The 25,055-nt window shown below is 37.0% G+C and overlaps 1 protein-coding gene across 2 annotated transcripts in view; it reads right to left on the reverse strand.

The window, feature by feature from the left end:
* Nucleotides 1–25,055, reverse strand: part of LOC150077386 (fatty acyl-CoA reductase 1-like) — a 292,403-nt gene that overhangs the window by 41,885 nt on the left and 225,463 nt on the right. For both annotated transcript variants that reach the window (XM_090386667.1, XM_090386666.1), the window contains exons 11-12: nucleotides 14,219–14,458; nucleotides 1,246–1,375 (exon numbers count right to left, since the gene is read on the reverse strand). In XM_090386667.1, the coding sequence (XP_090242793.1) occupies nucleotides 1,246–1,375; nucleotides 14,219–14,458 (370 nt within the window). The remainder of the gene's footprint in view (nucleotides 1–1,245; nucleotides 1,376–14,218; nucleotides 14,459–25,055) is intronic.

Genomic DNA, 25,055 nt, shown 5'->3' on the forward strand with positions numbered 1-25,055 from the left:
TGGGTAAGTGCTTTTGTCGTACAGGTACATTTAGCGGTTGAGCTGAGATTTGTTCTTCGATCCGTGCAGTAGTGAAATAACCATACCGTCTCTAGGGTCCGAAGGCCCTACAGCTGTTTTTGGTATAAAAATAGGGGTTAAAGATATGGGATTCTTTCAGCAATCTGCTAAGGATATGGGACAAAATTATTAGTTTTGTCTCTATCACTGTGGCCTTTATCCTGCCAACGATTAATAGGGCTTTCAACAAAGGTATAAGCACGTTACACTCGTACCAAACAATTCGAGGCATCCTGTCAGAAAATGAATCTTATTTGTTGAAGAAACGTGAGTAAGGGCGAATTGGTGACTGAAATAACAGCAAGGCAATTATATCCAACCAATGCACATCCTATGTTTTTTCAGCCCTCATTTTGATTTTTTTTTTTTTTTTTTCCACCCACTGTCACAGGTTAATATGCATCGTATAACCTTTGTTAGCATGGCGTGAAAGCTAAACTTACTGGACAGCATTTCATAATTAGCTTTATTGTAACTTTTTTCTTATTATTCAAATGATATAAACTTGTAAAGGCAAGAAAATAGTTGAATACGGCATTTTCAAACTGAAATTTGTATTGTGAACCATGCAACCTCGTGTTATGTAAAGGGTAACTAATATGCGATATACTTAATGATGCCAACTTATAACTACTTAAGCAGTTGGCTATGTACTGAAATGATGCAATTACACTAACTTGTACATTAAACTCTTTACATAACCTGAGGCTTTAGCCCTAAACCATATCTTAATCTAAATTACTCCACACCATCAGGCATCTCTCATATTGTGGATTTATACTTCGCAACTGGGTTACCTGCCCACTCACTGATGAGGAGCCAATAAGCTCCTAAACGGTGCTGTATGGGGGATGGCATCCTCTGAGAATAAGTAACAATTGTCTTCTCCTATGGTGAAGTGTTACTTATTCGAGGTAGTGCATTATCATGGCAACTCGTGAACGAGTTGCCATTAAATATGAGATATACTTAATGGTGTCAATTTATAACTACTTAAGCAATTGACGAAATGATGCAATTGCACTTGTACATTAGTTAAACTCTTTACACTTGAGGCTTTAACTCTAAACCATATCGTAATCTACTATTACAGTAGTTTATATATATATATATATATATATATATATATATATATATACACACACACACACACACAAACTTTTATATTAACTACAAGTTACTCACCTCTTTATCTGTGCCTTTTAATTTACCAAAAAGCATCATGACATTTTGAGATTCGAATATCCATTCTCGAGTGGAAAAATATTCCAGCCGCTGCATTGCTTTATGCATTTTGCTGTAAATCCCGATCATCCTGCAAGAGATCGTGCAAACGATGATATTAATGTTCTTACTTAAAAAATTCAAAACTATTTCTCATATGCACTGTCCAGCGTCACATACTGGGTTTACTAAATGAAAAATGTAGTTAAAGAAAATAATAAACATTGAGTATGATCCCACATGGTCTCGAACAACTCTGGGGAAGCTTCCTACAAGTTTTTAGTATATGGAGACTGTAACCTTAATTCAGTGAACTTCGGCTAGTTCTCTGCTTTTATTTTGTTCTGGCTCTCAATTGCTTTTCCAAACATTACAAGTTCGTAACTGGATTCATTTGCATCAGCAAACGATACAAGAAAGAAAGCTTATACAGGATCAGACAAAAATAAAGGAAAAGAAAAAACACAACACCTCCCATTTCGCCTGTCATTCCCTCCAACAGTTTGTCTAGCTCTTCCTTAAATTTATTTACGCTATCAACTTCCGCAACAGATGGAAGTTCTTTCCAGTGAACAACCCTCTGGCTAAAGGCAAATTTCCGCACATCTGTTCTGCAACCATCCTTCCTCAATTTGAAACCCCTCAATGTGTGTGTGTGTGTGTGTGGTCTGAGCAAGAGGAAGAAATGCTTTCAGCATTGAACTTCTCATTCCATTCAAAACCGTAAACACCTCAATCAAACACCTCTCAGGTGTCTAGTCTCCAGATGCTACAATTTTCGGAACTTGAGCCTTTATTTGATAAGAGCAGCACTCTGTTGCCCTTCTCTGTGCTAATTCCAGCAGCTCCACATCCTTCCTAAAATGAAGCCCCCCAAGACCTGTATGCAGTACTGAAGATGTGGAATGACCATTGCATTATACAGTGGGATAATCAGTTAATCCTGCTATAAAAATTCTTTTATATCATTAACAAAACCCCGTGAACTGCCATGGCAGCATTCCGCAGAGTACTTCCTATCTGATTGCTCAATTACCCCCAGTTATTTTTCATTTTATACTACACTGAGTGTAATACTACACAGTTTGTTACTCTGGGGTTACTGCTACCAATATGCAGTATTTTGCATTTGTCAGGGTTAAACTTCAGTTGCCAGTTCTTGGCCCATCTGCTCATTCTAGATCCTGCTGCAGTAGCATACTTACATTAACCACCCTGCCAACCTTTGTGTCATCTGCTAGCATGGACATTAAGCCTGACATGCCTTCATCAATATCACTGATAAATGTAGAAAACAACTGTGCCCAACGCTGAAACCTGGGAGACTCCACCAATAACTTAGTCCACGAAGAGCAATGCCATTGATTACCACTCCCACTCAGCCATAACAACAACTTTCCATTAATGCAACACGTCTCCAATTTGTATGCAGTCTTATGTGCAACAGTATCAAAAGCTTTCCTGAAATTCAAGTATATGATATGAAAATTATTTTTTGCATCCAGTTCCGTTGTGACAAAATCATAGTATCCAATCAAATTGGTCGGACAAGACTTCCACTTAAACACATGCTGTGTCTGAAGTATAATTGCGGCCTCGTCTAGATGATCTTGCATTACTTCTTTTACTAGTGACTTTTTTTGGAACAGAAGTACCAGTCTGTAATTACTCGCGTCATCCTTTGATCCCGCTTTGTGAATTGGGGATACATTCGCATATCTCCAGTCCGCAAGGACCACCCCAGAATCCAATGATGCTCTTAATTATGTCCAGTCCACAGTGGTGGATGCTAAAGCTGTGCGTACTTCATTGGCTGCCTCCCTTAATATAATTGGATAGATCCTGTCCACTCCAAGTGAATTTCTTTTTGTAACTTCAACAATTGCTCTTCCACTTTCCTTGGTTTCGTTTCTTTTTTTTTTTTTTTTTTTTTTTTTTTTTAGGAGCATTAGCAACTAAGGCCATATTGCTCTGGGGATATGCGGTGGTCATTCCCTGACCTTTCCGCATCCTCCGTATTTGGTGGTCACGGGCTCGAACCCCGGTCTAATCAAAAAGCGTGTGTTACGCACTGCTGCCCCTGCCCACCTGGCTCCACTTTCCTCTCAGTTATTACAAAATCGTTTAGCTCCCTATTAGAGGTTGATAAACTTCCGGTATCCCCCTTCCCTAAAGAATTCCTCATGTGTGAATGTAGATGCTAAATACTCATTCAGTTTGTCAGCAACCTGAGCAGATCAACAGTAGCACATCGATATCGATTGAACCAATTTGATTCATCCCTTGCTCCTAGTGTTTACGTAACTAAAGTCTGCTTTTTTTGTTTGCATCATTTGCCAAAGATTTCTTGTAATCTGCCTTTGCCTAACCTCCCACGTGACTTGATTACTGACTAGTTTTTATCTATCATAGGCTTCTGTGTCGCCGTATAATTTATATGCAACACATTCATTTTATTTTTCTCTGCCACGAGTCCCAATTCATCTGAGATCCATTTAGGACTTTGCACCTTCATACCTTGAATTATTTCTTAGCTAGTGTGAAAGCTTAGTAGCTTCTATAATTAATTCCTTTAACGCTTCAAAATTTAGAATTTACTAATGTTAACATCGGTTTCTCCCGCAGTATAGTTTTAAAAACTGTCTGCTGTAGTCATCTTTACGAAAGTAAAACCGCTCCCTTTACCTTGATGGTATTTACATCTATAAGTAAATCCCAACTCAATACACTGATTACTTTCACCTAGTGATTCTTTTATCTGCAGATTCTTAATGCATGAATAATTACTGTTAATAATCAGATCAAATGTATTACTCTTCTTGTTGCTTCTCACATGTTGTAGAAAATAGTCATCCAGTAAATCCACAAATGATTTGCTAGTCAGTGACCAACCCACAAGATCTAGTTAATATCTGGAAAATTAAAATCCATAATTATAAGACATTCTGATTTACTGGCCCACTATTTCTTTCTACAACTGTTCATTGTACTTAGAGTCATTTGGCCTATAACACACTCCTACGCTTGTTTTTGTTTTCCTAGTGCTTTTGTCACTCAACATTGCACTGGCCACCCATGTCAACTGGATGCACCGCCTTAGATTTTATACTTCTTAAGAGAAGAATCCCCCCCTCCTAGCCTATTTGTCCAGTCTGTATAAATTGTGCTCCCTATATTCAAATTCTGCATCTCTTACATCTCAGTGACACTACGTCTGATATCCTAACAATACCTTCATCTGATGCCTTGACTAAAACTTCAAATTCATTTACTATACCCTTAGCATTGGTGTACATGCAATGTATACATGTATCCCTATTTTTTTTTTTTTTTTTTTTTTTTTTAGGAGCATTAGCAACTAAGGCCATATTGCTCTGGGGATATGCGGTGGTCATTCCCTGACCTTTCCGCATCCTCCGTATTTGGTGGTCACGGGCTCGAACCCCGGTCTAATCAAAAAGCGTGTGTTACGCACTGCTGCCCCTGCCCACCTGGCTCCACTTTCCTCTCAGTTATTACAAAATCGTTTAGCTCCCTATTAGAGGTTGATAAACTTCCGGTATCCCCCTTCCCTAAAGAATTCCTCATGTGTGAATGTAGATGCTAAATACTCATTCAGTTTGTCAGCAACCTGAGCAGATCAACAGTAGCACATCGATATCGATTGAACCAATTTGATTCATCCCTTGCTCCTAGTGTTTACGTAACTAAAGTCTGCTTTTTTTGTTTGCATCATTTGCCAAAGATTTCTTGTAATCTGCCTTTGCCTAACCTCCCACGTGACTTGATTACTGACTAGTTTTTATCTATCATAGGCTTCTGTGTCGCCGTATAATTTATATGCAACACATTCATTTTATTTTTCTCTGCCACGAGTCCCAATTCATCTGAGATCCATTTAGGACTTTGCACCTTCATACCTTGAATTATTTCTTAGCTAGTGTGAAAGCTTAGTAGCTTCTATAATTAATTCCTTTAACGCTTCAAAATTTAGAATTTACTAATGTTAACATCGGTTTCTCCCGCAGTATAGTTTTAAAAACTGTCTGCTGTAGTCATCTTTACGAAAGTAAAACCGCTCCCTTTACCTTGATGGTATTTACATCTATAAGTAAATCCCAACTCAATACACTGATTACTTTCACCTAGTGATTCTTTTATCTGCAGATTCTTAATGCATGAATAATTACTGTTAATAATCAGATCAAATGTATTACTCTTCTTGTTGCTTCTCACATGTTGTAGAAAATAGTCATCCAGTAAATCCACAAATGATTTGCTAGTCAGTGACCAACCCACAAGATCTAGTTAATATCTGGAAAATTAAAATCCATAATTATAAGACATTCTGATTTACTGGCCCACTATTTCTTTCTACAACTGTTCATTGTACTTAGAGTCATTTGGCCTATAACACACTCCTACGCTTGTTTTTGTTTTCCTAGTGCTTTTGTCACTCAACATTGCACTGGCCACCCATGTCAACTGGATGCACCGCCTTAGATTTTATACTTCTTAAGAGAAGAATCCCCCCCTCCTAGCCTATTTGTCCAGTCTGTATAAATTGTGCTCCCTATATTCAAATTCTGCATCTCTTACATCTCAGTGACACTACGTCTGATATCCTAACAATACCTTCATCTGATGCCTTGACTAAAACTTCAAATTCATTTACTATACCCTTAGCATTGGTGTACATGCAATGTATACATGTATCCCTATTTTTTTTTTTTTTTTTTTTGTAGTTGTTGGCGCATCGGCTTCTGTGGCCATAATGCACCTCCCAAGGTTTTTGCAGTACTTTGATCCAAGCCCGAGGCGGGATTCGAACCCGCGACCTTTGGGTTGCCAGGCAGGCACTTTACCCACCCGGCTAGCCCGGTCGACATCCCTATTCTTATTCTTTGTTATCTTAGCAAAACCCGTGTATGTATTTACTTGTTTCGTGATGACTCCAGCTATCCTTGAAATTCCCAGCACCTTGCTTTCAAGGCTGCTGCTCGTTCTAATCGAAGCAGTGCAAGGATCGCACTCACCTCTGCCTGCGGCTATTGTTGCTCTGTTAGAGTGGGTATTGTGGGGGGTGGGGATTTTATGAAGCTTATTTATTACATATATTTTATATTTGTATACCTTTTTCTATATATATTTTTATCTATCCCCTTGTGATTAGTTCCCCTTTAGAATAACTCCCCACTTGAGCATCTGACTATTACTTCACAGAAAATTCTAAGTTCAAGGGGAAAATCTCTTCGGTGTATTTAATTCCCTTGATAGGCTTGTGCTCAGAACAACAAAAGACACACAAATGTTGTATATAAAAAAAATCAGTTTATTATACATATTTACATGAGTATATTAAAACCAAAATAATTAAATCATACATAAGACAACATGATTTAGTCTCACCTACACGTGTGTGTATGTATATATATATATATATATATATATATATATAATATATAAAAGATAGTATTAAAGAGTAAAAACAGAAAACATCAGAGAGTTAAATAAACTGGATATGGCAAATGCATATATAAATGGAGTTTCGAACTGCCATCTTTACTTTTATTTATCATATTAATTAAAATATACATATATATATATATACATATATATATATATATATATCATAATCATACATCAGTTAAAATCAATACTAGCTGATATCAATCCTTTCCTTTCTAGATATATTTAATCCTGCATCATTTAAATTCCCTTAATAAGAAACATCAATTCCATCCTATTCCTTTCTACATATGTTTAATACTGCTTCATTTAAATACATTAATAAGAAATATCAGTTCCATCCTATTCCTTTCTATATATCATATATCCAACATTCCAAATATCTTATATCTAATAAATTTCCCCCTTTTTTTAATGTCTTTTCTTCCTGATTATTCTCTAAACTATCTTTATCATTAGGTATTTCTAAAGTCCTGCTCACTTGTAGAATTCGGTGGGGCGTCATCTTTCGTCTTTCCAGTCAGGTACTGACTATCTTCACTGTCTAGGTTGGCATCTTCCTATTTTCGAAGAATTTGGCATAGCAAGGCTGCCAGGTAGGTTTCGGCTTCATTTATTCAGCCCGCTTGATGCACTTCTCCTGTTCCGGAATGGCTACTCTCATGTCGGTCGGGGTTCCAATTCCATCCGAACCAGTACTTTGCTTTCCAAGATTTCAGGAATCTTGGTCTTTAACGGCAGATTTGATTCTACTCTTTTCTTGTGAGAGATTCGTTTTATCTTTCACTCTTTCTTTCCAACTCCTAGACTTTCCAAAGAGCCAACATTGACTATGTTCCCCTTTCTCCTCGTCCACTTACTTGTCACAGGCACTTGCTATCGACACTTCCTTTCCCCCTCATTTTTCTTTTACTGCTCGATTCCCAGTACGCTGCACTAAGCTACAGTACTACACTGTCCTATACTTTTGTACACTTCTTTACACATCTGGACTGCCCGACTTACTTTCTTAATAAAATCATCTCTCTTCCTCTCTACCCACTCCTTCACTCAAAGAAAACTTTTTTTTTCTCCACTAACCCATTCTTACTAGCACCGACCCAAAGAAACTCTACTATGTGTCCGACTAACTCATTCTTACTAGCACCCACCAAAACCTCAACTATGTGTCTCCCTAAACTATTTTCACTCACAGCGACAAAAAAATCTCAACTTAGTGCCCTAAACCATGTTCACTCACCCCACAAAAAATTAACTTTGTGTTCTAAACCATCCTTTCACTGCCTTTTTCCTTCATCTTACTCCCGATTTCGCCACGCCAATTCTCAGTGACTCCTTCCAATCTTATATCTCCTTTTGGAAATTTTGTCATTCCATTTGTTGGAAAACTCTTATTCCGCCGGCCCAGTAGCACGTGATCAATACTCCCCTTTTTACAACCTGCTGGGTCTGCTGCCATCCGGTGTGCCCTTTGATGTTTGCCGAACATCCAGAAAACAACTCTTCTCGTCTAATATAACGGCTTGTCTCCCTAGCGTTCCAAAACCACAAAAAATGACATTAGTGACCACAGCATCTATCTTTGGAAACTTGTGTGCTCTTTAAGAACGCACTTCCTGTTGACGACCTACTAGGTTCGACCCCGCATAAAGCTTAATTTGTCTGTTGTTGTTGGACCCATGCTGCTTTACAATAGTTTCCCTGCTAACGGAAGTAGATGGCTAATGGCTCTGCTTTTATTACTTACTACTCATTAAATTTATATTCCATGTTGAAAAATTGTTATTATTGAACTCAGACGACATTACTTTCTTATTCACTAGCAACAGGATCCAAAAGGAAAACTAACTTCCAAAGTCTTTATTAAAAAAAAATTATTTTTGGAAGATTTCAAATCTTACAGTATCTTCCGAAGCTAGCAGTTTTCTGACACACCTAACACTGGTTTGATAGCATCAGCAAATATTTTTGTATCCCCAAGTGTATCCCGTCCCTGTGAAAGCAGTCTCTCCTGTTCTGAGCTGCATATAAGCTCACTGCACTTCTGAAACCACCATTGTGTGGACCATTCTTTGTGACAGAAGTTAGGACATATGAGAAAGCACTGAAAAGTTCGCAACCTTACTGTGAAGCAGTAGGTTCGCATCAGTGAGTGTTATTTTTCAATGGTCAACTCAAAAGTTATGCGCTCGCGCTTCAGCGATTTTTTTTTTTTAAATCTTTTATATAGCCAAGAGAAAATTGAGTTTAATAAACAAAAGGTGCCTGACGGGGTCAGATCTGATGAATAAGATGAATGCCTATACTGATGCATTTCACTACGATTGCTCATATACGTGGGAGCATGGTCTTGATGAAACAGGATTGTTAGAGTTCCTTTCCTTTTAAACTTGACATCATCTCGTACTTTACGTATTGGGTTATACTTCCGTTTCAATTTGGACCAGTCCGCTATTATTCTTTTGAAATCCCAAAAAGATTGTCGCCATCACCGCCGCTGTAGCCTAGTGGTCAGGCGCGCGGGTGCATAAGTACACGTGCCTTGAGTGACCGGGGTTCAAGCCCGTGACTACTGAATACGGTGCTGTTTCTTGTATTCTATTTATCTTGTGAACTCCTCTGACCGTTTGATCATCCCGGAGTATAAACAGAAAATTTATTTATTTATTAAGGAAGTGCTTTTGTATGAAGAGATAAGAGTGAATGGGATATAATTATCAAAATCCAATGCTCTCACTAATTCACTTTACATAAATAAATTAACTTTTGGAATACATTCAAATCTAATGAACGCATGCCAAGAACTTTTCTTAGAACTAGACCTTAGATGGAATATCTTCCAATTTCAGTAGTCCCTAAATTCTGTGCCCTAAGCGTTGCTTGCCACGCTTATGATTAAATTTGCCGCTGTTGGTTATGTTACCCCAACCTTTGGGTTTGAAAAAGGATTATTCTCAAAAAAGTTGAAACGCTCTGGTTTAAATAATAGGTTTGCGGTGTCCTGGGATTGTTTTCTTGAGAGAGTCCTCTGATAAAAAATGGAGCGGTGATAGCTATGGTCTAATGGATATACCGAGTGGTCAGGAGCGGGAGTGCAGTAGCACACACTCCTTGAGTAGACCGGGTTTCAAGCCCCTGACTGCTGAATACGGTCGACCTGCCAACCCGCACTGGACCAGCGTGGCAGATTATGGTCCATTTCCCTCAGCATGAATTGTTGAGGAGGCTTCCATCCTGCAGTGGGTTGATAATGGCTGCACTTTACCTTTTTTTAATGGATATTCTGGAAGGACTGGGGAATCATGTAAACGTAATAGAAAAGAATTACTTCTTTGGGGATTATTATTATTAGCCATATAGTGCAAGGAAGCCTGAAGCACCAGGCAAAAAAAAAAAATTCTGAATTACCGAGAGAGAGAGAAGTAGAAGAGAATCACCAAGAAAGAGAAGAATGGTGATATCCAGCTCAGGATACTGGGTGTGCCAAGCCCATCTTCACCAGATGGGAGCCCCTGGTGATATTGTGTGTAACGGTCCGTGAAATAAATGTAGATATAAGCGATTCAAATATTCTTGAATAAAGGTTTATTCAGGAATATTTGGTAGAATGAATGGTTAGGTTAGAATGGTTAGAATTATCCATCCAGTTTTGCAATCAATGGTCCTCTTAAATTATACGTGACTATAACAAGCTTTCAGGAAATTTATGCTTCAAAGTGTAAATCCTGCAGGGTTGTGCGGAAGGCGAGTGCATTAGATTGCAAAGCACCATTTCCTTGACATGGAATGAGAATCCAAAACGTTTTTTATATGGTTATATATATAGCTATAACCAAAAGATGGAGTTGGCCAAAAACAAACAAACAAATGTGCCCAAACACAAATGCATGGTCTTGGCACTGCAATGCGGGTCATAATCTGACCATCAATGTTATGCAAGGGTAAGCCCTTTTAACTATCAGTGTTACCTAAGGTGCTTTGTGCATTGCCTAGGTTCATGGGCGGGTTTGGCTATTAATACATTTTAATAAATGATGTTCCAGAAAACGCCTACATACGTAGGTGACTGTCTAGTGGCTCTATGATTGCACATTTGACCTCGTATGTCCTAAAATTCTACTGATCGTCGTGATGAGAATTTGTGACTTGGATCATGCGTTGTGACTAACTCACTCTGAAATCCTCTTATAAGCGTGCATATATTATGTCAGATCCCGGAATGCAGATAATACATAGACTTATTATGCTCTCTTTACTATAGATCTTTTACTAAGGATAACGTGTAGCAAGAGGATGGGTCAGAGGCAAAGATACTTAAAAACAATTTATTCTATTTTAATTTAACACAGATACATAATAGATACGGGATACACAATGTCTTCTTACTCGTACTAAAAGAGAGAAAAAAAAGTTACAATATGCTTCTAAAGCTAATGGTACATGTATGCAAATATGTTAGCGTTCTTCATGTAGTAAAGAGAGCATAATAAGTCTATGTATTATCTGCATTCCGGGATCTTCTCGTCTTAAAAGTGTATAGGTGCAAATATATGTATATGCACTGTACCGCATCAATATATAATAAGATTCTTTATTAACATAAATTTTATACAATAGTGATTCCTTTCACAGAAAGCCAGAGGAATCTTACAATTAGTTGTTTATACAAGTGATTTTGATTTATAAAAAAAATAAATAAATAAATAAAATAATAACTAAATAATAATTAATAGATCAAAGCAAAGATGATAATCAAAATGTAAAAATGAAGTATTAATTACAGCGAAAAAGGACTGCAAATTGAGCAGAACATGAAATGACATCGGTTAACTTACTAAGATCGGCACTTACATAAGTGTCCTTTACAAACCGCAAGATATTACAAGATGCCATAGCGATATGCCTTGTCTATAGTCCACAGGTCGATGTCGATGATGAGCGAGTTGAGTGTCCATATAACAGTCTGGGTTTAAGGAATCACATTAATGCTAATGGATTTACTTTTTATGTTACACTCTAATTAGTAAGGTATTGTATTAGTAATATTACATCGGTAAATGTTCTTAACGAGGAGGGATGCTTCTTATTGGGCTTTATCAAGTTAGGAGAGAGTTATGGATGTCTAATATTCTCATTAATACCTCCCCTTCTATACTACACAATTAGGGTAGAAATATGTGGGACTTACCAGTAAAGTCACTGTCTTGGTCCAACCGTTAACTGTCTCAATGTCTGCACCTTTCTTCATATCACGCTCTTCCGGTAGCTTCAGCAAGGAAGTCTTTGGGTAGCGATACGCCAGGGAAACAGCAGAATCGAACCTCTTTAATCTGTAGGAAAGACTCTGTCGGCAGGAAGATTCTCAAATCTCAGAACAAAGCAAGTGCGGTGAGAGAGTGATCAAGAAACCGGCGATCAGTCAGGAAAAATGGGTTCCGCCTTTCTTTTCTCTCCTTCCCTTGTCTCTCACCCGAATATATAGGTTCTTCTTCCTACACCTTCACCATGCTTCCATTGGCCAGGACGCTGATTTTAGTGAGGGACTAATTCCCAGGGACTGGTATCTGGGGACAAAATACAGCCAAAAAGTAACTTCATCGATGAGAAAATGAATCTCATTTCTACACGGGGTGAAAGTTTCAAACACTCCAGCTGGTAACCACTGGGCTCGAAAGTCTGATTCCTTGCAAAAGGAACTGCCTGATAGCAATCGGCTCCCAGCCATGAGACTCAGATTACACCTTTATTTTGAATTTACATTACTCCTTCTCCAATGAAGACCATCTAATTTCTCCTCGTTTTCCGCGTCTTTTAAGCTGGTCAACGAGACTCAAAAACGACTCAGCTCATCTTCACAAAAAAAAAAAAAAAGAACATGATGCAATAAATTAACCCATACTTTGAAGGATGAGCCATCATTAACAAAATAAAACGCCACAAAGATCTGGGAATACTCTTGGGAACGAAACAAGAAATTGACGTTTACGATTTAAGAATGGTAAAAGAATATTTTGAGATGCGTTATCCATTCATGCTTGATTTCCCCCCCCAATCTGTTATAGTACGCTTCCAACCAGTGCTGGACTAAAATATTTCCGCGCCTCGGGGAAGAATTATTTTTCGGCGCCCTTTACTAAAGATATATATTTTTTGCCTCATTGTTCTTCTGTTTTTGCCGCCCCCTTAAAGAATGGTGCCCGAACAAAGGCCCTGCTAGCCCATACCTTAATCTGGCACTGCTTTCAACCTTAAGGAGCACCATTTATGCCAGTCGTGACTGGGAAGCCGTGGAGAGTGAGCATCTAGAAAACTGGCAAAACTACTTACAACTAGAATCGATGCACTAAATGCCCTTAACGTTGTTTCCCAATCACGTACCAGACTAAATCACGAAGGGGGATCGACATGGTGACCTAGACAAACGACTTTCTTTCGACGTTGGATGTTCCTGGGCAATGCAATCGACATTGTACAATGTCCAGAGAGACTGGGAGAAAATGTGTTGACAAACTATAGGTAAAACCTTTTCATGCAAGCCAACACGTGCAGGCATTTCAACTTGGACATTATTCTTCCAAATGTTAATTTTAACTACTTTAAAATCATTCCATAGTACCTTTGAATTATTCCATTAGTTTTGAAATTCTGTAATTTAAAATATTTTTAGTGAATGTTCACTTTTTTGTTGTTGCTCCATCAAAACAGTTATGCATTAAAAAAGGACCTTATATATATTTATTATTTTTTTTTTTTTTTTAAATATAAAATATATTTTTCGGTTATGGACATTCGTTCACGGTTACGAGCGAACCAAAGCATACGTTCTTTAGTATATTGTATGAGCAAGTCTGTTTTTAGAAGTGTGTGGTTGCAGTTATGCGAGCTGTAAAACCGAGAATAACTCGAGGAGAAATCCTACGTCCTCCACCTGAGATCGGCTAAATACAGCCTCGATTGAAATTACCTATATTTCGAGAACTGACTAGAATCGAACCTATATACAAAACGAAAGTAAACTTATTCTGCACACAGAGTGTAGGGTTTAGCGTAGAATTGCAGTAAGACTACAATTTAAAATGAAATGGCACTGATTTGTGAAACGTTTACTGAGCATTTCGATCTGAGTTTATTGAATCGTTCGCCATCCCATCGTTAAAACATATAGGTATGCGCTATGATAACCTTTACCTATGACAGTTTAAATACTGCTGGCCATAGAATACCGTACTTGTAAAAATTACCTCAAGTGACTAATTTATAAAGTAGGTTAGCAAACTGAGAATTCTGGATAATAAAGAAAAAAGAGGAGGGGAATGGAACTCTTACACGATAATAAGGTGATATTCCTAATGACCTACGATTTACATAAAGTAACAAACAAGTCATTCAGGCTTTTTTTTTTTTCTCTCTCTTTTTTTTAAGGTTTATCATTAATCTGAAAATGCAACTCAAATAAATAACTCACCTGGGCTTTTTTCCTGTCATGGCAGTCGCTACATCAGCTATTAAAGCAGGAATATAGTGATCAATCAGCTTGCATATAGTATTTATAAAACGTACTTTTGTGATGTTTCCACCAGGGTAACGGAAGATTTCGGAACTTGGATATAACATAACGAATGGTTTACTCTCCATAAAATAATCATGCCATGTCACTTTATTCAGTGTTCCGGATGTAATGTTGAACACTAAAATTTCTTTGGGCCTGTGAAATAAACAGAAAGTTGCATATTTTTTGTAGAAGCTGACAGAATAAATCTTATGGTTGCTGAACACAACCACCGATAGTTATAATTCATTAAAAATCTGAAATCAGTATTAGTAGTGGCAAACGAAACAAGCTTATTCAGCGCGCACCCACCACCCCACCTGTCCTGTGTGTGGGGGGGGGGGGAAATAAAAGTGGTGTTTCTTTATATATAGACCTCTTTTTACTCTTCTTTAATTTTATTTTGAATTTTAATAATAATAATTCTTTATTAAATATTCCTTATTTGTTCTGTTCCCTTATAACTATATAGACCTCTATTTCTTACACCCCCACTTACACATCTGACTCTGCTTCACAGGAGAATTCCAGATTCAAGGGAACTTCTCAATTATGTATAATTCCCTTCGGAAAGGCTGAGTGTTCAGGAATAACAAACTCACAAATTAATAAACAAAGTTTTACATATATATATACACAACATAATATACAATTGAATTAAAAAACATGTAATATGACATACAAAGTTAAATCAAGGATACCTTGCATAAATTATTCTTATTCCTGTTTCCCTTCACTAGCAAATCTGAGTTGACCATTATATGAAAACACTTGATTCATTCTTCTTGCCCTAACTAACTCCTAACGCTTATACACATTTACCATACTTATTTCATTTACTCCTGGATACAATTCTGTTTCATATATTAACAATCAATATGCTTCTTTCATCATTATATTCTCTGTGCTCTCACCATTCTGTTACAATATACTGAAGACCAATCTTAAGTTTTCTAAAGTCTATTTGTGATTAGTCTTTCAGATAAACCAACAATTCTTCATCAATACAAACAGCATATTCAGAGTTGTTCACATAACTCAATTATCTATCATTAAAACATATTCAGAGTTGCTCATATAATTCAATTATCTATAGTAGGAGTTGGGGTCACTTTGAACAGAATTGCACAGCAGGTGGTCTGGCGACTTCCCCCTCCATCCCCCACCCCAAAACACTTTGAACAGAATTTCACAACGGGTGGTCTGGAGACTTTCCCCCACCCCAAAACACTTTGAACAGATTTTGTCAGTGGGTGGTCCGTCGACCCAACCGCGCCACTAGGTGGCGCTGCCATCGAAACACTTTGAACAGAATTTCACAGCCGGTGGTCTTCCTCCCTTCCCCCACTTCCGTCATCAGGTGGCGCTGTCATCGAAAAACTTTCAACAATACTTACGGGATGGTCTTCCACCCTCCCCCACATCTGTCACCAGGTGGCGCTGCCATCGAAAAACTTTTAACCTAGCTGACCAAGGGCATTATTCGGCCTTCACCATCCCCGCACACAGATGTTGAATCTTTGATTGTGATGACATCACCAATCACGTGAATCCTTCCCATGATAATGTTATTTTAAGGCAATAAATTAATTAGTGCTATTCGTGAACAAATCAAAAGGTATTATTTGAACATATTTAAAGTATTCATGACCGATATTTTTAACCAATGGTATTTTTTAAAGTATTCATGTACAAATCAATGGTATTATTGGAACATAATTAAGGTATTCATGAAGAAATCAATGGTATTTTGTGATTTGAAAGTGATTTTCAATATAATTTTTAATGAAGACAGATTTTAACGGATGACCTTTGTTTTGAATACTGAACTACAGTTTCTTTCGAATAGATTTGAATAAATTTGTACATGAACATCCTCGTGAATATTGTTGTTTGCCGTACAACGAGCAGTCAAATTCATTCATGGCAAGATTTCACTGGTTCTCTTTATTTCGAACACAGTTATGATTTGATTAGTGTTATTACTTGAATGCAGTTAAGTGTTTTTTCATAATTATAAAGTTCGAAATTAATTTTAAATGGTTGAAGTTTAAGGGGAAATTTAAAAAGTTAAAATAAATTTACCACAAGTTGTGTGAAAATTACAAGGTAAACATCGTAACTCCCAAGCTATATAACATTCTTATTATTCTGGTTAAAATTCTAAAATCTTCATTGCAGACATGGGTTAAACGAGCTTTTATCGGAATTCTAAAGAGACCGCACAGGTCTTTACTAATAAAAAAAATCTCAGTTCAGATTGCATACTGTTATGAGAACAATCCATTTTTTGTTTTCCCGTATGAAGTTTTCAAGCATAGTTCCAGAAAGTGTTCAGCATTTACAGTATGGAAAAAATTGAGCTCCACAAAAATAGACCGGTGATGCTAAGTTTAAGTACTTAGCAATTAAATTTAACTTATCTACATAGTTTTCCACTCACCTAGTTTTATTAGAGTTCACATTTTGTCTTTCCAGTGAGCGAAATTTTTACACACGCACACATAGCTGAACAAAAATGGTTTGCATTTGAAATTGTATGTTACCCAGAGCCACAATCCTTGGCACGTTGTCTTCCTTTTGCTGCGAATATTTTATCAATTCAGGACGTTTCTTCTCCACTTTAATAACAACAACACAAGAATCTGAATGGAGGGTTGAAAAATTCACAAAAGCAACACGAGCAATCCATTTGAAGATACAGAAATTGTAATGACACCAACCCCACGGCTAAAGGCAACTGAAATGGTATAATTATCACATGGGAGTTTAACCAATCATAAACCAGCTTTGCACGATAACAAGCAAAAAATTAAGTGACATCCACAATATTTTTTCAAAAATGTTTCCAACATTTGTGCGAAACGTAATCTGTATACTGATATGTCCATAAGCCTGGAAAATGTAAAATAGGTAGAACTGAGAAAAACCCCCAAAACAGCAGTGCCATAAAATTCCGTTTATATCATAATCCTTTGGTTTAATTCCAGTAACACAATTCCCAATTAAAGAACAGTTTTTACATAATTGTAACATGTCTCTGTAACCAATAGAAAATACTGTAATTGGATGTCTATATGAACGCAATAATATTTATTGTGATCCTGCGATTGTGTTTTTCCCAAAACACTAAGACGTTAGTATGAACTTATTTTCTCTCTCAATAATAGTACTAAGACACAGATAAAATTCACAAAAGAATAAAAACTTATTTCTCTATCAATAATAATGTTAAGGAACCACAAAGACACAGATAAAAGTTACAAAAGAATATTCTATTTTATTCTTAAAATAGCTCGTCGCAAACGAGCTATTTTATTTTATTTAATAAAAAAGCTATTTTGTGGTCCCACAGTGATCAGGGTTAAATGAAAATTCTTAAGCTTGTCGCAAAGGAGCATTGTTAGTGGGTGTAATTTTCCCGTTTTAAGTTTGTTCCTTATGCACCCTATCTTTGACTTAGGTTGGTGTTGTTCGGTCTTAGCGTGTGTAAAATAGCCGGTGATCTGCAGCTGTTTTTTTTTTATTTTTCAGGTTTATTTTGGTTCAACGTGAAGTGAAAATAGCATGCACAGCGTGTGTTAGCCTAATTGCCTTCGGCAGAAATCGGCTAATTTCAGTCGAAATAATGAAATTAAATGTGTGACGATTCAAATGTATACGCTTTCGGTTAAAATTATCATAAATTTTCATGTGTTTGCTTCGAAAGTTTCAAATATAAAGTAAGGCGGTTACATTGGTAAATGACGAATTACATAATAAACACGGTGTCTGCTGATACATGAATAAGGATGATTGTAACGGGGGTGATTATTACTGCTATTACCATGGTTTCGGAACTCTTGTTTGCTTTGAGATTCAAAATTACTTATGTTTCTGGAAATTTGTGGTGAGTTTTCCTATTGTAACACACTGCTGGTTTTTCTTATTATAACATGCACTTTAAATATGGTAGTTTAGAATTGTATGAACACATGTATGGTGTTTTGCCCTCATCTAGTATGTTGTTTTTTGTCTAGCTTTGTTAAATCAAGATTTTTGTCTCAAATTACTTTTGCTCATCTTTTGTATGAGTGTGTGCATATGAAAATTCATCAGTTGTTATACCGATAGATTCATAAAAGTATAGTTTCTGTTGTCATTGTTAATTTTACAGTGTGGTGTGTGTATATTCATGTTTCTGCTGCAACAACAGATCCAAAAATTGTTAACATTTCAACTGTTCAGAGTACTTTGAAAAGTCTTTTTTTATTATTAAAAATATAATCTTTTTACTGTTTTGCTTGGTAAAAACCAGCAAAGTTATTTGTCTATATGTCGCACACATGCAAATTTTCAACTTTTGATTGTAAATAAGACAAAAAACGCTTTTTTATTTGAAAAAATCCTATTATTTTTCACTAATTCTAATATGTTCCCTTGATTCCAAATGTGTAACTTCTGAAATTTTGAGTGATGATGGAATTCCTGGAAACACAAAAGATCTAAAATGTGATTATTTCAATGATAATGGTTAATATTTTTTTAACCTTAGGCGTGTCTTAACACCATAATCGTTTTGAGGGGGGTTGTTAAGAACCTGTGAAGTTGTGGCTGGGGTCTGAGGGTTGAATAAATGTTGAAGCTGTATTATTTAAGATTTTTACTTAATTTTCTTATATTTCTGTCTCTTGACAGTGTTTTGTGTGTTTCCACACTGATTTTTACTGTGATGAATGAATTTCATTTTTTGACAGCACAAAAATGTTGTGATGTGTAAGCAAATTTTAATTAAAAATCTCACAAACACATTCCTTGGGTACATGGAGGAAAATGCCGATTTTTTCTCTTTCTGATCATTTTCTCTAATTTTAAAGGGTCCATTAATTACTTGTACACAGTTTCCGTTGTTTTTTTCATGTTAATGTGTAAGCTTATTGGAATTCTGAGGAAAAAACCCAAGAACGTTATAATCATTATTAATCCCCATGAGTTGGTGATGACGCTCTATATATTTTTGAATCGTGAGGCTTTAATCTGCTGGGACACCGTAATCCTCTTGTGTGGGTGGGGGGGGGGTCTCAATCTTAAATAAATGTTGAAAAACATTTCATTAAGATTTTTTACATAATTTTTCTTAGATTTTCCGAGGTTTGGGTGTATTTGTTTGAGTTTTACGCTATTCGGGGATGTTTTTTATGATTTGAATGAGCTGTTCAGGTTCAAATTTATCTTATAGTATAGTACACGGAAAATGGTTAAAATTAAGAATTTTAAGTTGATTTTTTTCACGTTTCAACCTTTTGAAAAGGTTACAGTGTTGATGGATAACTGAAAATTTATTAAAACACATTTTATTAAGATTTTTTACATAATTTTTTCTTAGATTTTCCGAGGTTTGGCTGTATTTGTTGGAGTTTTACGCTATTTTTACGGGATGTTTTTTATGATTTGAATGAGCTGTTCAGGTTCAAATTTATCTTATAGTATACGGAAAATGCTTAAAGTTAAGAATTTTAAGTTGATTTTTTCACGTTTGTTTTGAAAAGGTTACAAAGTGTTGATGGATAACTGAAGATTTATTAAAAATCTCAGCTTTTAACTGTTTTGGATCCATTCGCAGTTGCTGAGATTGAATGTTATTTTTTCCCCTCCATCAGCTTGTCAACAAGTGTTGATTTTAAACTACCAGTCAATGTATCTTTACGATATTTATTTTTCATAATTTCAATAATTCCAACGAGTCTGTTGCGGACCGTTTTACAGTCGTTTTGGGTAATTTTTTGAGTTGGGATGCATAAAAAAACCTGAGGGTTGGATTGAAAGGTGGGCGAAATCGTTTAAGGACAATTTCTCTATCTCGAAAGCGAAACTGCCACAAAAAGTTCGATTAACGGGACAAATTTTCCGGTTGGACACGCAAAATATCTAAAGGTGACATGTGATTTTCTCAAACTTCCCCATTTTCAGTGAAGATCTTATGGACAAACAAAGGCTATCTTTCGTAAACCTTTTGAAGTTCCAAGCTGTGCTATCCCCTAACGGCTAAAATATACATTTGACACCTACAAATAGGTTGTGAAAATTAGAAAATCTTAATTTTTAGGTGTATATGTATTTTCTCGTTTCTATTACCATAACAGAACGTTCATTTATGAAGTTTTAAATTATATCAGAAAAATATGTTCTAAATCTTTGCAGTTCACAGATCCAACAAAATGTGTGTTAACAAATTATGTAAAAAGGAGCACGTTAACTAATAAGTTGTTTTTAGCAACAGTATTATATACGATGATTCCGGTACGTACGTACACGCGGGCGCGTACTCACGTTCATGAACGCATCTCATTGGTTAAATTTTTCAGCTTTTCCTACCAATCTGATTGGTTGTATTGGGTTAACATTTGAATCTGCTTGAGTTTAAAAGGGGGCTAGTTTTGTGTTTATTTCTGCATGCTACTCTCACGTTTTTTCCGTCCTTACAATGTTGTGTAGGTACAGTTTGTGCATGTGTTCAGGGTCAGGTGTCTGTTATGATAAAAGTTCAGAGTGTTGTGACCCGTGGGTTTCCTGCAACGACGTAGACCTTTTGGAAGTTGCTGACTGTTGTGAGACCTTTGACTGGAACGGCTCGACATATTTTCCAAAAACACTGAGCTCAACTCCCATTAGTACGGAGCTGTCCTGTATCTATTACACCAATTCATCTCTATCGCTGGATGATAGCCTCTGTTCATGGGAAGTGTCTATGAAATTTTCAACCTCTGCAAGTTTGCATCTTTCATACGATGGTGATATATCCGCATCCAACTCCTCACGGTCGGCATCGGAAGTGTCAATAGGATCGGCATACGTTGATCGTGAGGTTCATTCACCGGACATAATTATTGTCAGGGAGTATGAAGAAGAAGAAGACAATGTAAACGTTGGTGGTCCTCGGAATTCCTATGCCGTTGACGAGAGCGGTTTTTCCACCGTGCCCATCATCTGGCACGATCGGAGTAACGATGCTTTAACAACAGATGGTGGTTACAGTAGCTTAATTTATTTAGATTAGAGAATCATTAGTTGTAAGTATTTTGTATCTTTCTTTAGTTTTTTTAAGAATAAAATAGAATATTCTTTTGTAACTTTTATCTGTGTCTTTGTGGTTCCTTAACATTATTATTGATAGAGAAATAAGTTTTTATTCTTTTGTGAATTTTATCTGTGTCTTAGTACTATTATTGAGAGAGAAAATAAGTTCATACTAACGTCTTAGTGTTTTGGGAAAAACACAATCGCAGGATCACAATAAATATTATTGCGTTCATATAGACATCCAATTACAGTATTTTCTATTGGTTACAGAGACATGTTACAATTATGTAAAAACTATGTTCTTTAATTGGGAATTGTGTTACTGGAATTAAACCAAAGGATTATGATATAAACGGAATTTTATGGCACTGCTGTTTTGGGGGTTTTTCTCAGTTCTACCTATTTTACGTTTTCCAGGCTTATGGACATATCAGTATACAGATTACGTTTCGCACAAATGTTGGAAACATTTTTGAAAAAATATTGTGGATGTCACTTAATTTTTTGCTTGTTATCGTGCAAAGCTGGTTTATGATTGGTTAAACTCCCATGTGATAATTATACCATTTCAGTTGCCTTTAGCCGTGGGGTTGGTGTCATTATAATTTCTGTATCTTCAAATGGATTGCTCGTGTTGCTTTTGTGAATTTTTCAACCCTCCATTCAGATTCTTGTGTTGTTGTTATTAAAGTGGAGAAGAAACGTCCTGAATTGATAAAATATTCGCAGCAAAAGGAAGACAACGTGCCAAGGATTGTGGCTCTGGGTAACATACAATTTCAAATGCAAACCATTCTCGTTCAGCTATGTGTGTGTGTAAAAATTTCGCTCACTGGAAAGACAAAATGTGAACTCTAATAAAACTAGGTGAGTGGAAAACTATGTAGATAAGTTAAATTTAATTGCTAAGTACTTAAACTTAGCATCACCGGTCTATTTTTATGGAGCTCAATTTTTTCCATACTGTAAATGCTGAACACTTTCTGGAACTATGCTTGAAAACTTCATACGGGAAAACAAAAAATGGATTGTTCTCATAACAGTATGCAATCTGAACTGAGATTTTTTTTATTAGTAAAGACCTGTGCGGTCTCTTTAGAATTCCGATAAAAGCTCGTTTAACCCATGTCTGCAATGAAGATTTTAGAATTTTAACCAGAATAATAAGAATGTTATATAGCTTGGGAGTTACGATGTTTACCTTGTAATTTTCACACAACTTGTGGTAAATTTATTTTAACTTTTTAAATTTCCCCTTAAACTTCAACCATTTAAAATTAATTTCGAACTTTATAATTATGAAAAAACACTTAACTGCATTCAAGTAATAACACTAATCAAATCATAACTGTGTTCGAAATAAAGAGAACCAGTGAAATCTTGCCATGAATGAATTTGACTGATCGTTGTACGGCAAACAACAATATTCACGAGGATGTTCATGTACAAATTTATTCAAATCTATTCAAAAGCAACTGTAGTTCAGTATTCAAAACAAAGGTCATCCGTTAAAATCTGTCTTCATTAAAAATTATATTGAAAATCACTTTCAAATCACAAAATACCATTGATTTCTTCATGAATACCTTAATTATGTTCCAATAATACCACTGGTAAAAAATATCTGTCATGAATACTTTAAATATGTTCAAATAATACCTTTTGATTTGTTCACGAATAGCACTAATTAATTTATTGCCTTAAAATAACATTATCATGGGAAGGATTCACGTGATTGGTGATGTCATCACAATCAAAGATTCAACATCTGTGTGCGGGGATGGTGTGGGCCGAATAATGCCCTTGGTCAGCTAGGTTAAACGTTTTTCGATGGCAGCGCCACCTGGCGACAGAGATGTGGGGGAGGGTGGAAGACCACCCCGTAAGTATTGTTGAAGGTTTTTCGATGACAGCGCCACCTGATGACGGAAGTGGGGGAAGGGAGGAAGACCACCCGCTGTGAAATTCTGTTCAAAGTGTTCCGATGGCAGCGCCACCTAGTAGCGCGGTTGGGTCGACGGACCACCCACTGAAAATCTGTTCAAGGTGTTTTGGGGTGAGGGAGGGGGGGAAGTCGCCAGACCACCCGCTGTGAAATTCTGTTCAAAGTGTTTTGGGGTGGGGAGGGAGGGGGAAGTCGCCAGACTTCCCCCTCCCTCCGCTGTGCAATTCTGTTCAAAGTGCCCCCACTCCTACTATCTATCATTAAAACATTAGCTTTAGCATTAGTAGAGGCATTTGATGCAAGAAAGCAAGCTTATGCAGCATCAGCCAAAAAAAAAAAAAACCACTGCCACTTCACCCCTCTGTTCGTTCAAAATACCTGTCCAGCTGAGCGTTAAACTTATTTAGGCTATCAACCTCCACTACAAGGGATGGAAGTCTGTTCCACCAACCAACCACCCGCTGGCTAAAGGCAAACTTCCGCACGTCAATCCTACATCTGTCTTTCCTCAATTTCAATTTATGCCCTCTCAGGTGATTATTCTGAGCTAGAGGAAGAATCCCATCAGCATTGATCATGCTCAAACCATTCAAGGCTTTATACACCTCTATCAGATCACCTCGCTGGTGCCTACTCTCCAGACACTGTAATTTGCAAAACTTAAGCCTTTCTTCGTAAGAGCACCCCTTTGTTCCATTCACTAATCTTGTTGACCTTCTCCGTTCCAGCAGCTCTTCATCCTTCTTCAAATGAGGCCTCCAGACCTGTCTACAGTACTCCAGGTGTGGCCTGACCATTGCCTTATACAAGGGAATAATCACCTCCTTATCCCTGCTGGAAAAATTCCTGTATATCATTGACAATACTCCATGAGCTACTCTTGCAGCCTGTCTGCACTGCTCAGAGAACTTCATATCTGCCTGCACAACCACCCCCAAGTCCCTTTCATTCTCTACCACTGTCAGTGTAGTACCACAGAGTTGATACGTTGCTCTGGGGTTGCTGTTTCCCATGTGTAGTACTTTACATTTGTCAATGTTAAACTTCATTTGCCACATCTCAGCCCATCTGCTCAACCTTTCCAGATCCTGTTGCAGCAGCATAGTGTCAGTAGTGTCCTTGACAACCCTGCCAACCTATGTATTGTCTGCAAACTTGGACATTAAGCTTGATATACCATCATCAATATCATTTATAAATACAGAAAACAACGATGGACCCAACACTGAGCCCTGAGGGACTCCACTAATAACATTAGTCCAGGATGAGCAGTGTCCATTGATTACCACTCTGTCTTCTCCCCCTCAACCACCCCTTTATCCATAGCAGCAATTTGCCTCCAATGTCACACTGCTCCAATTTGTGTAGCAGTCTTCCATGTGCAACAGTATCAAAAGCCTTTCTAAGATCCAAGTATATAATATCAAAGCTATTCCCTGCATCTAGTTCTTTTGTGACTGCATCATAATATCCAATCAAATTGGTCAGGCAAGACTTACCCTTAACAAAACCATGCTGTGTCCGAGCTATAACTGAAGTCTTGTCTAAATGATCCTGCAGTGCTTCTTTAACCAGTGCCTCCATTAACTTTCCTGGAACAGAAGTTAAGCTCACAGGTCTATAATTACTTGTGTCAGCCTTTGATCCTCCTTTGTGAATTGGGGTCACATTTGCACATCTCCAGTCTATGGGTACCTCCCCTGAGTCCAAGGAAGCTCTCATAATTATGGCTAAGGGTTTGCTTACTTC

Source organism: Mastigoproctus giganteus, chromosome 12 (genome assembly GCF_048544385.1).
Source record: "Mastigoproctus giganteus isolate SK-2022 chromosome 12, ASM4854438v1, whole genome shotgun sequence".
Classification (NCBI taxonomy): Eukaryota; Metazoa; Arthropoda; class Arachnida; order Uropygi; family Thelyphonidae; genus Mastigoproctus; species Mastigoproctus giganteus.